Below are 13,209 nucleotides of genomic sequence, written 5' to 3' on the forward strand. Positions count from 1 at the left end.
TCTACTTACTTGCTAAGAATTCAAAGCCCGACTGGAGTGAGTGGGTGAGGGTTTGTGTGTGTGCATGTGTGTGTATTTTTTAAAGGCAGATGGTTAGGAATCAGATGCTAACAAGTGTTTTTCTCTTGTTTTTAAATTAAAGTCTGAAGTTAGTAATTCTTAAATATTTCTCCCTAAAGGGAAAACACTGGGTAAATAAAAACATAAGAATGTAAGTCTATATCATCAACTGTTTTTGTTCTTCTTGCACAATATTGAGATTCAAATGATTACAGTCTTACCAGCCAGTACTTTAAATTTGTTTTTAGGGTTGAGGAAAATTCAAGATGATGAATCCCAAGTCTTTATTCTAAACTCTTATTGTTCTGACTGTGATGATGATTGTGTGGTATTTGAGTGACAGTGTTAGCGATTTTTGAATCTTGTGTTTTACTGTATAACCTTCAAATCCCAAATATGTGTTTTAGTGATGTGATTTCAGGGTATTTAAAGTATTGTGCTTCTTCAAGTCATAGAATTTTATCAACTTGGGATATTTGCTTTTCATCGTCCGGGCTGTGAGAACTAGAGGTGTCATTCATTGGAAGGGAGCAGATGTTAAAGGTTCTTGCCCCTTCCTCCCTAATCCCAAACACCCTTGAAGAAGAGAAATGTTCTATTACCCAAATAGGCATCTTTCTGATGGTGAGAAAAGGCGGTAAAAGGCAGTAAATCTGCCTTCTCATTATGAAGTGCAACAATAGATTGATTTATGAAGAAAAGCAACTGTTGAGCTTATGTAAGATGTGTGCATGGAAATGCAGTTTCCTTCAGAGCCTGGTAAGCAGTAGCATTCTGCCTATTCTTGACAGGAATCTAATATTACTAAAAGAGAATATGTGATTCTGAACACCACATTTTAAAAGACTACATTGAGAACAAAACAAAATATCCTACCTCCTAATGTTTTCACATGAGAAGAGTTTCTTAAATGTGCCATGTTTGTGCTATTTTAGTTCATTTTCATTGAGATAGAGTGGACTTCTTAGAAGTCCACTTCTTAACTCTTTCTTAAAATTGAGTTCCATCTTTATAAACTGTTTGTTAGGATATGCCATTTTAAGCAGAAATGAATTTAAGTGTAGCATATTTAGATATTAGGGTGTTTATAAAAAAATTTCACTAAAACTGCATATTTTCCAGTAAACACTACAAGAGTCTCAAATAAAGCCAACAATGTGCTTCTCAGGGGATTTTATAAAATATTTGCATTTGTTTTAAGAAAATCTATATAATTTTGTGTTTCCTCTTAATAAGGAACTCTTGTTGCAGTATTTCTATTTAACTTAAAAAATTGGGATGTAATTCAGTGGTGGAGTGCTTACTGTGCAGTGTAGGGTCCTGGGGTTCAATCCCCAGCACCAAGAAAATAAATAAATAAACAAATAAAACAAAATCCCTAAATGTTTCATCTCTAAGTTGATTTTGAGCATTAAATATAATAGGATGCAAAAGTCTAGATGTCTCTTAGTAAATTGCAGTGGCACTGTCCTGAATATTTAGCACATATCACTCCAGAATTTGAAATTTATATGATACGATTGAGATTTAAACTGGTAAATTATACAATTATCAATAAGGATGGTGTTAAAAACTCATTTCTCTCAGTAAATATGTATCTGTAATGTATGTATGTTTCCCAACCAAAGTAGTTTTTACTGTATTAATGTATAAGAAAGTACATACAAAATATTGAACATTTAAAAGGGAAAGACAGAAGAAAATATAAATGGAAGCTCAATTATTTGCTTTTACCCTGCCCTTATGGATTTTATACTTATCTACATGTGCACATGTGTTCATGCACACACCCTAGGAGCTTTGGAGTCTTCTGATCTAGCTAGAAGAAAGGGCTCCAGTGTATTACCTGGAATATGTACTGTTATTCTAGTTAAGAAAATGCAAGGCTTACAAAGAAACAATGCTTGCAACTAGCCTTTGTTGTATTACATTACAGTGAGAAGATGTTGCATTTTTGACCTGTCAATGATAGAGAGTTTTAAAATAATTATTTCATTCCCAGCAGATTTTTATTATTTTGGAACTCAAAGCACTGTGGAAGTAAGATCTTAGCCAATAAAATGAACTTTTAATGCAACTGCCATGATAATAAATCCAAGCTTCACATTTAATAGGGGAAAATCTGTAAGATAGTTCAAAGATTAAAATTAATAGATCTTCTTGACATTTGTATAAGTGTATAAAGAGTCTACTGGTGCCAATCAAATGCTCTAAGAACACTTTAAAGCAGTCCTTTTTAAAAAATGGTCTAAAGTTAATAAGGAAATGCAGTTAAATGTCTTGTCAAAAGGATCTCTTCAGATATATATGTTTTAGTTTAACTCAGTTAATTACCACCTTGTTTCCTGAATTCACTCAATTTAATAATTTTAATTTTTAAGCCAAGACTGAGACCTGTAACCACAAATAATGTATTTTTAAGACTTTATTCAATTCAGTAATGCCCTTATAAACTTCAAAAATGCAACATTAATTTCAAGTTTATAGTGCTCTGAATAATAACTTGGGTTATTTCCCAAGTGACTGAAGAGAGTTCGGACAAATTTCAGGATCCTGCGGTGAACTGATGAGCAGTTGTGTGTTTTGAAGTCCATTGTTCAGCTCTATCTATTAATTTGGGACAATTCTATCAGGAAATTTCTTTTCCTCTTCCTATTTCTGTCTTGAGGCATTGCTGCTGTAAGAACTCTCACTTGTAACTTTTTTCTTTTCTACCCACCTCCTTAAAAACACACAAAAGAGAAGGGGGCAAAAACAGTTAAGTCTCTGACTTTAAAACTAAGTGGTATAAATATATTTTAACTTTATTTCAACTCTGCTTTTTACTTATTTTTTTCTGGTTCTTTTTAGTTATACATAACGATAAGATTCATTTTGACATAGTTATAAAAACATGGAATATAATTTGTTCTAATTCAGTCCCTAGTACCTCCCTTTTCCTTTCTTCCTCCCTCCCTGTTCCCTTCTCTCTACTCTACTGATCTTTCTGCTATTTACTTTTAGTTTTGTTGTTTTTTTTTAATTAGTGTCTTATGGATATACATGATGGTTGGAACTGAAGACTATCATACTAAGTGAAATAAGTGGTATGTTTAATGGCTAGTAGGAGACTCTGCTTCTATACATAATCTTTACTCAAAGAAGGGTAACATCCTTATAGGTGGTAAAACTGCAAATGATCTATCTGCAGATGATTTTGCATTCCTAAAGCTCTGATACGAGTAAATATTCTTGCTAGTAATCTCTTAGGACACATCTGGCACATACACCATCTTTCAACCACTGGATTTTTTGAAAGAGCACATGTTCTGGCTATAATAGTTAGTAGCAACCTTCAAAGTATGACTGGTGATGAGAGATAAAAGACTTGAGGCTCTTCTGCTTAAAAGAGAGGAAGCGAAAAGAAAATTACAGCCATCCCCAAGTGTGGAAAAGGGTCTTATGGAGAGATTTATAGACCCTTGTTCCCCAAGGCCATTTTGTTTCCTAATGAGATTTTGTGTTCTCAGACAGGGAATGATAAGTCCAAAGGACGACAACATTTAATAATAATATAGTGAAGATGATAATAATGAAGAAACCAAATGCAGTTGTAAAAACAGAGGTACCCCAACATAAAGCCCATTATCTTGGCATCCAGAATGATTTTATGTCTGTAATTTGAAAATGTAAGAAATAAGGACCTTTCCGGTTTTGTAAACAGTTAGTTGGGAGGATAATTCTTATGCTCTTGTTCTCTTACCAGAAAATGATGGGTATAACAATAGCTTTTGATCATACAAGAGCCCTAGAGGCTAAATACGGTTCTAATTTAACATCCAGCTCATTCAAGTTGTCATAATATAGATGGAAGGAGTCTGCCAAAAGGAGATGTAAAGTCTTCCCTATATTCACAAACTTGACTCACTGTCTAGCTATCAAGGTTTTAGCTTCCAGTGGCCTTTGTTCAATTTCACCTTGTTTTAAAAGAAAATGTTATTAAACAGATTATTTAAAACATTAAACTTGTTGTTGTTCTTGGATGTTAACGGATTTTGTATTGTAGAGTTAGGAAGACAGGGTAGATCACCTTTGAAGGCAAGTAAAATAAATAGTTGTTCTCTCTTGCCTCATCAGGGCCAGTATCAAGAGGATCAGAGCAGTTCAGAGGAGAAACTTTCCTGCCCTTCTTCATAAAACATATTGAACTAGTAAGGAACTAGTCAGGATCTGTAGTAGTATTGATTGGACAAATGTTGGAAGCAATTGATTCAGGCACAGTAAGCCTCTGGGATGAAGTGTTTTGTTTTACCACTGGTTTGAGCTAGGTGTGGATCACAAGATGTCCCTTGTGGACAGAGGGATATTCAGTACATCTTTCACAGTGATATAGAAAATGGTGTTCCCTAACACTAGTGTTATAAAAGGTATTAGTGTGTTTGGAACACTGCTTTAAACGAGTTGCACTTTTTCAAAGTTGATAGATGCAGTAGAAAGAACAGTAGATGAGAAGTCAGAAAATCTGGTTCTAATACACCTAAATGTCACCACTTAATCTTACTATGCTCCAGTTTCCTCATCTGTAAAATGTCAATAAAAACAATAAAAAAAAAAGTGTCCTTGGGCTGGGGATGTGGCTCAAGCGGTAGCGCGCTCGCCTGGCATGCGCGGGGGCGCTGGGTTCCATCCTCAGCACCACATAAAAATAAAATAAAGATGTTGTGTCCACCGAAAACTAAAAAATAAATATTAAAAAAGTCTCTCTCTCTCTCTCTCTCTCTCTCTCTCTCTCTCTCTCTCTCTCCCGGACAAAACAAAACAAAAACGTGTCCTGCTCTCTTGGTTAGATTGGTCTGCCATAACAATATACCATAGGCTAGAGGCTTAAGCAACAGGAATGTATTTCTTAATAGATCCAATTGAATTCCAAGATCAAGGAGGCCAGTGAGGCTCTCTTTTGGCTTGCAAATGGCCACATTTTTGCTGGGTCCTTACATAGTAAGACAGAAAATGAAAGCTCTGGTTTTCTGGTGTTTCTTCTGATAAAGCACTAATCTCCTTAGGAAGGCCCCACACATTCTTGACATCCTGTAAACCTTGTTATCTCCCAAAGGCATTATCTCCAAACACTCAACCAACAGGTGAATCCTAGGGAAGGAGGCACAGTTTAGTCCATAGCACCTGCCTCCCTCACAATAAAGCAAATGAAGTAAGAATCTGATGGAGTTACACAAAGGCACATTAATAGGCTGCAGTTACCAAAGTTGGTCTGTTCTTAATTTCATATTCCTTTCTGCATAATAAGGATTTGATCTTGTAACATGTTTGTTTGAGGCAGTTATTAAGATGAGACCAGATGAAATTCAAAGTTGTCTTATTTCTAACCTTTTAACAATTCAATTTTGCATTAATTTTGTTAGGTTAACTACACCCAATTCTTATTTGATTACTTTTCAATACTTATTTTTTTGCTTAATTTTGACCTCAACTTTTATTAACATAGCTACCTCAAAATATTACCTATTAAGGGAATTAGTGAGATAGAATGTTTTCCATAATTGTTGAGCAAGGTGTTATTGTTCTTTAAAATTAATTATATCAGTTTAATATAACTACTACTACTACTCTTTTTCTACCCCACCCACTCCGGCCTGGGGATTGAATTTAGGGGCACTCTATCACTGAGCTATACTCGCAGACCTTTTTTTTTTTTTTTTGAGACAGGATCCTTACTAAGTTGTCTAAGCTGTCCTCCAACTTAGATCCTCCTGCCTTTGTCTCCTGAGTAGCTGGGGTGTGCACCACTGTGCCCAGCTTTAATATAACTTCTGTATGAGGTTCAGTGCTTTTACTCTGTAAGGAAATTAATGCTTAAGCAATCTTCTCCAAAACATAACTATCAAGCAATAAAAGTGAGATTCTTAATCTCTGCATTTTTCACTGTGGAGCATACCATTTACAGAAACTTCATTAGTAGATGTTTGATTACCCATAACATCAGCAAGAAGCAAAACCATTTTTAGTGGGGAGAATTTTGATATTTTGAATGAATTTTGACATTTCAAATTAGTCACCAAGGGAACTATATCAAAACCTCAGTGAACTTTCTTAACTCTTAATTTTGGGTTTAGCATATGCACCCTGCATGCACATTCAAAACTATACATGTTTTAAATGTTTCTTAGGAGAGTCTAAAATGGAGGATAATATATCTTGTCAATCATTAGGGTATATAAAGATGTTAATTTACAGGAGACTCAGGCAGGAAGATCACAAGTTCATGGCTATCCTCAGGAACTTAGTGAGGCCCTGTCTCAAAATAAAAAGGACTGGGAATGTGGCTCAGTGGTATAACACCCCTGGGATGAATCCTCAGTAAAAAAAAAAAATAATAATAATAATAATAATCATCATCATCATCATCCAATCTCGTTTATGGAGACATTTTAAAAACATTTAAATAACCTATATTTATATAATCATCCTTGATTTGTGTTCTTCTTAATATCAAAAATGTATTTTAAATGAGCTGCAGTTCTATTGTTAGCTCTTAAGATAGAAGACAGGGTCAGCCTTCTCTGGTGGCAGAAGAGCTCTTGAGCAGTTAACATTTGGTTGAATTCTGTACCAGTCAGGGTGAGTGTAAGGTCCATCCACCACCATATTGTTTTTATTGAGTGGTAACCATGCTCTGTCAGAGTGCTTTCTTGCAAAACACTGAAGAATACACACAGGAAGGCTGCCTCTGGAAAAATCAATACGTTTCTAATTTTTCCCATGATATATATTCTCAGTGCTTTCACAAATTTAAAATTCTATAAGGAACTTTTTTTTTCCCCATTGGGGGGAAAAAAGAAGAAGTAACTAACAGAATCAGTGATCTCAACTTAGACTTTTTATTAATACCTTTTGTTGAACTTTTTGTTTTTTGGTACCTGCGAGGTGTTTAACCACTGAGCCACGTTCTTAGCCTGTTTTTATTGTTTATTTTGAAACAGGGTCTCATTGAGTTGCTAAGACTGGATTTGAACTTGTGATTCTCCTTTCCTCAGACTCCTGAATCACTGGGATTACAGGCATGCACCACCCCGCCTGGCTTGTTGAACTTTTTATAAATGTGCTTGGATTTCTACTTCAAACCTGTTGCCTTAGCCAGTTTTTGCATTTCTGTGACCAAAACACCTGGCAAGAACAACTTAGAGGAGGAAAAGTTTATTTGGGACTCACAGTTTCAGATGTCTCAGTCCATAGGTGGCCAACTCATGCAAAATGAGGCAGCATATCATAGGAGAAGGATTCAGCACAGGGAAACTGCTCCCTTTGTGGTAGCAAGGAAGCAGAGAAAGAGAAAAGAGGGAAAGGGGACATAGGAAAGATTTACCCTTTCCAGGGCTCACATCCAAACCATAACACAATTAATAGACTTCTCCTAGCTAATTCTAATGCATGTCTATGATTATCAATCGCTGGGTCAATCAGTGATTCTCAAAAGTGTGGTTGTTACTGGCCCTGTGGTCTCAGCATCACCTGGGTTCTTGTTTGTTCACCTACCCTTCTTAACCCACTGAATCAAGAACCCTGGGAGAGGGCAGCATCAGTGTTTTAACAAGCTCTCCAGTGATCCCTTTTCTGTGAAGATCCCTTTTCTGAGAGGCTCTGCCTGGAATGGTTTTAAAACTCCTCTCCACTCTAATATTCCACAGATGCTTGACTTGACTATCAAAGGCTTTCAGAACATTGCTTTGCTGCTCATCATTCAACATCCAGTTCTTTTGCTGTTATCTTTCTATTTGAATATTCTTATAGAATTCAAGCATCTGCTACTGTGAGCCTTCCAAATGCTTTGTGTTGCGTGTCAGAGGCAAGGCGTTAACTTTAAATGTTGCATAAAAAGGCTTTTCCTCCTGGTGTGTTTTGTCATTTATCTTATTTCTGAAGATTAGCAAATGCAGAATTATTAGCCTTGTTTATGGTAAGAAGTTGAAAAGGATGCCTTTTGGTGTGGTTCTGGCCTGGGCTTTTGCATGATGCACATGGGTCAAGGTTAGTGGCAGGTAGTTTGAAGAGAGTGCCACTGTCCTCCTTTGTTGTCCTAGTTCATACCACTCTCAGCATATAGCTCTAGCAGAATGGCTCCTTTAGGTCCAGCTCAACATGTGCTGGTCAGGCAGCACGGGGAATTAGAGCTCTCTGCTCACTGTAAGGAAACCTCTTTTTTTGGCTCCCAAATGGTTTCCAGAGCTATCAAAATAATACCATTTGCAGGCACTTTTCATGGCTGAAAAGAGCAAGTTGGAGAGGAAAAGGAGTACTCTCCGGGCCCTGGGAGAACTGTTTTACAGCTGGGCATTGCACATAAATGCTAACTGAATGCCCTTTCAGTTGTATAACTCACCATTGGGGCTCAACCGTGGAAGAGGCACTCAACAGAAATGAAGAGTACCTCACACAGGCATTTGTACTTGTAAACCAACTCTTCTTTGTGAGCCGCAAATGGCAATGTGTAGGACATTGTACTACAATTCTCAAGAAAAGCTTGCAGTGGCGAAGGGTTGGTGGGCCGCCTGCTGCTCATTAGAGATCCTGTCTGGCTCTTTTCCTGCAGAATGAGTGGTAGATTGCTGACACCTGTTTTCCCATCCAGCCTGAGGATGTGAAGTGTGCATTAGGAATGCCTGAAAGTGCTTCCTTGTGTCTGAATCTGGAGTTTGGTGCTGTTTATGGAGATGCGGGTGGGGGTTCATTGCTAGGAGGGGAGATGAAAAAAAAATCAGTGGTGAGAAACTGCAGTATAAACCGAGAAGGGATGGTAATCCTCATTTAGCAGCTTCTGATTATGCACTTAGTTCACACTCCAACTCGATTTTTCATTGAACAAAGGGGGGGAAAGAGTCCTATACATGGGAAGACCTCAGGTATTTCTCAGATAGCATGAATATATAGTTGAGACTATGAGCACATTAGAAATGAATAGAAATAACCAAACATATCAATATCACTAAGTTATTTAAGAATAAGTTTGACCTTAAATATATGAAATTTAAGTGTATTGGTGGTCTCATCGGTGACTGCACACTTCTCTTCAGTTGTCTGCTCCACCTGTTGTAATGTCACAAATCTGGCAGACAATGGAACAGAGGCCCTAATGTGCTGCCTTGAGTTACAAATATGGAGTGTCTGCTGTATATAATGCATAGTGCTAAGTGTGCAGGTATAATAGAAAGCATAAGGCAGACCCTACTGTATCAAGTGCTGGTGTCTCCTCTTTATCTGGAAGAAAAGACCCATAGGAGGCAGCACATAGGAGGAGTATGTTACAAGCACTACAGCGTAGCTAGTAAGAAACAGGTGATCCATCTAGTGTGTTTTCAGTAGGTTTGGAGAAGGAAGAGAATTGAGTTGGGTGGGTTGGAAGTTAGATGTAAAACTTGCTATGGATATTAAAGGATGTGGAGAATTCATTGAGAGTAAGAGAGATTAAGGTGTATCTATTATGCTTTTTTTCCCTGACATTCATAGGTTGTGGAATTAAAAAGTTGGGTTTTTTTTTTCTTTTTTTTTCTTTGCTCTTCTATTTTTTTAAAATAGTGGCAACACTTTTCCCTGACTCATCTGTGGGACTTGGCTGGGCCTCATGAACATTGGCCTACATTTGTGAACTGTGGACAGGGTTAGGGTTGGGTCATGGCCTTGGACCAGAGTGAAATTAACTGGTGCATAATGTGATTGAACTAATGACCTTGGCCTCATTACCACTATGTTTTAACCAGTTGAGTCAATCAAACATTGCAGAAAGGGTAATCAGGCTATCTCTTAGAAAGAGATGTGCATAGTAATAAACAGGAGTGAAGTCAAAGCCAGGTTCTTTCTTTATGTAACACCCAGGTGTTTATTTCTTTATCCTTGAGTTTTTATACTTGTTTCTGCACATAATAAAATAAGGTGGTCAAAGAAAAAGGACCCCAAAAACTCTTCCTGTGCTAGTATTTTTGACATCATGAAATGTGTAGTCATTTTTCTTGTGCAGTGTCAGGCTGCTTTTGCAGAGACTGCTTTGAGCCAACTATATTGTTTTCAATTTTAGATGTGTAGTGTCCCATAAAGTTATTGATGATGTTTTTCTCTTCTTCTCTAAAGTCCGAGCAGCCCAGTCCTGCCAGTTCCAGCTCCAGCTCCAGCTCCAGCTTCACACCGTCCCAGACCAGGCAACAAGGTATTAGTAGCTCCCAGGCAAACTAGGAGACATTTTTCTCATAAAACATCTTAATGAGTTGATTTATGACCTATCTTCTACTGTTTTATTATTTGAATGGTAACTCGACTTTTATGCAGTTGTATTTATTTCCCCTAGGAATTCACTTGGGTATTGTTCTGATATATGAGGCCAGGCTCTAGAAATTCCCCCTTTTTCCAGTCCCTGCCATCAGATTCCCATTTTACAAAAGGATTATAGACCACAGCCCATTCTAGGGAGTTCCCAAAGGAAATACAATATCAAAATCGGGACTTGAGAGAAATGGGTTTTCACTCTTCCTCCTTAGATACCTTTATTTGTTTTTCTACAGATTAATAGAGTTTGTTTTTAGCAGATGTAAATTTGTTATTTTTTAAATATCTTTTTTAAAATATCTTTTCTTAAGTGTTTATGCTCAACTGTTAACCCAAACCCTGAATAAAAAAATTAAACTAGAACATACAACTAATTTTTTTTTTTCGGTATATGTGCAAAATCTTCAAATGAGGCCTCCCCCTTTATTTTTTACATAGAAAATGAGTTAGTATCAAAGAATAGTTTGGTTTTTACTCTTTTATTAAACATCATCTTTTTCATCAATCACAACTGAATTCCTAATGACCTTGTATGTTTTGAAAGGGATTAAACTGTTGTGTGTATTTGGACTAAGGCTAAGCTTCCAGAAAAAAAATAAATAAATAAAAGATAGTTTTGGCTATTCAGGGATCTTGTTCCATTGACTTCCAAAAGAAATAAGCCCACAATGAAAGCAGAGAAAGTTTGGGTTTTCAGAATGTGCAATTGCAGGGAGTGAATACTTATTTTAGAACTGAATAACTGATAATTTAGATATATGTATCATAAATTAGACTTTAGGAATTGCCTGATCCAAAATGGAAGTGCCTCTGCCACCTTCTTGATTGTCTTTACAATCTCTTCTGTTAAAATTTAAAAGACCTATCTTGTTTTTCATCACACTTAGCATATAGTAAAAGCTATATGCATGGGGGGCGGTGATGAATGGGGGTGGGGAGAATGTGAGTGTGTATGTGTGCTCGAGAGCGAACACATTTCTATTCAACCCTAGAATAAAATTAGTTATGGCTTCATGTTTTTTTTTCCTCCCATCTAATACTGGATACTGTCTTGAATTTTCTGGGCACCTGATTTATTACATGGCCTTATTTATGTTAATGCATGCTGGTATTTTGCCAGGAATTTCTTAAAAAGTAAAATAAAAATTGGCTGTATAAAATTGTTGCAACAAGACCTTCTGTCCAAGATCAATATGAAGATCAGAGATAGGACATTACACCATGGAATTGAAATACTTTATAATCTGAACTTGACTGAAATGCTTGCTTGACCTGAAATTGACCTTGAAATAAAAGGAACAGCTAAACCTTAATAGATCAAAAACTACCACACAAAGACTGCATTGCCAAGAACAAGTTAGAACCACAGTGATTTATTAATCTCAACTTTTCAATACATGGATTAACCTAACAAAACATCCAATTTACTAATAGATCTGTTTCTTTTTAGGTGTAATTTTTCTTAGGGAAGAGGAAAACTGAAAAAAAGTCTAGAAAATAGAGATTCTTTAATGAACAGCTTGGGGAATCTATTATGAAAACAGAAAAAAAAATCTATTATGTTTAGGTAGAGCTTGCATTCCAGAAACTGAACCAAATTTTTGTTACAAATGGTATGACTGTATAGGATAATAATTACTTTTAACTGGCATTCAGTGCTGGAAAGCATTCCCTTGTTCTAATAGGGCAAAGCTTGTTTGAAATCATATTTGATTCGCTGTGGTTCACTGTCATTGCTCAGGTCCTTTAAGGTCTATAATGAAAGATCTGCATTCTGATGACAATGAGGAGGAATCGGATGAGGCAGAAGATAATGACAACGACTCAGAAATGGAAAGACCTGTAAATAGAGGAGGCAGCCGAAGTCGCAGGTGAGTATCTTGGAGGGAGAGAAGTTCTCTGTGATGGAGTCACACCTTTTCACTGGGCTTACTGGTATCATCAGAGCACAGGTGAAACACCATAAATAATAGCAGCAAGTGGTCACATTCATTTGAAGTTGGGGCGTGTCGGCATGTTTATAGTCACCTTTAAGGGGAACTGTTTTTCACTTTTCTCAGGAAGAAGAGAGTTTTTCCTCTAAAAACTTGATAGGAAAAAGTCACATTAGAAGTTCTGAATATTTGAACGTATATGCCACGTGGCAAGACTGACTGCTGAAATAGTCCATTTTCATGTGAAGCATGCGTATAGATCTGTTGCTGGCAGTAGTCTCAGAAGGTGAAGAAATGTGTTTGCTGTTTGTAGCTAGAAATACATAATTGGCTGCAGTGAATGATGTGTGTGACCTAATTAAAACTAGGATCACCTGTGTGTATTTTCCAGAAAATAAATTCCTTTTAAGTGTGCTGACAATTAGGTTCCTTAAGCAGCTTTAATGCTGTGAGGCATAATTCCACATTATAAGATGGTAATTCATGTCACTTATAATTAATAGTCAACTTGAAATTGCCTTGAGGATTTAATTTCTTTATCATGAGGAAAACAAATAGGCGCGCTTACTTTAATGTGTTTTGAGTAGAAAAAAATATCAATCTACTTGAATTAAAAATCCAGTTACATTTATGATATATTATATTGTCTGTTCCTATTATCCACGACCATGTAGATGGCACTAAAATTCCTAGAAAGGATGCAGTATTAACCCCAACTGGACACACTGTATGATCCCTAACTACTGATTCTTCAGTATTCTTTGGAAAGAGCCTCTGTAGGGGATATGCCCTGTCAGATCTCTCAATGACTGTACCTTATGGCCATACTAAACACTGTTTCTTCACCTTTTCTCCCAAATTCACCTGGACCTTCATGGCCTTGGCTTTTTAAAATAATTCCCTCTAG

At 36.6% G+C, this 13,209-nt stretch overlaps 1 protein-coding gene across 2 annotated transcripts in view; it reads left to right on the top strand.

Moving 5' to 3' along the window:
* Positions 1-13,209, top strand: part of Mllt3 (MLLT3 super elongation complex subunit) — a 109,413-nt gene that overhangs the window by 80,318 nt on the left and 15,886 nt on the right. For both annotated transcript variants that reach the window (XM_048783894.1, XM_015502566.2), the window contains 2 exons: positions 10,177-10,252; positions 12,110-12,239. In XM_048783894.1, the coding sequence (XP_048639851.1) occupies positions 10,177-10,252; positions 12,110-12,239 (206 nt within the window). The remainder of the gene's footprint in view (positions 1-10,176; positions 10,253-12,109; positions 12,240-13,209) is intronic.

Source organism: Marmota marmota, unplaced genomic scaffold (assembly GCF_001458135.2).
Source record: "Marmota marmota marmota unplaced genomic scaffold, marMar, whole genome shotgun sequence".
Classification (NCBI taxonomy): domain Eukaryota; kingdom Metazoa; phylum Chordata; class Mammalia; order Rodentia; family Sciuridae; genus Marmota; species Marmota marmota.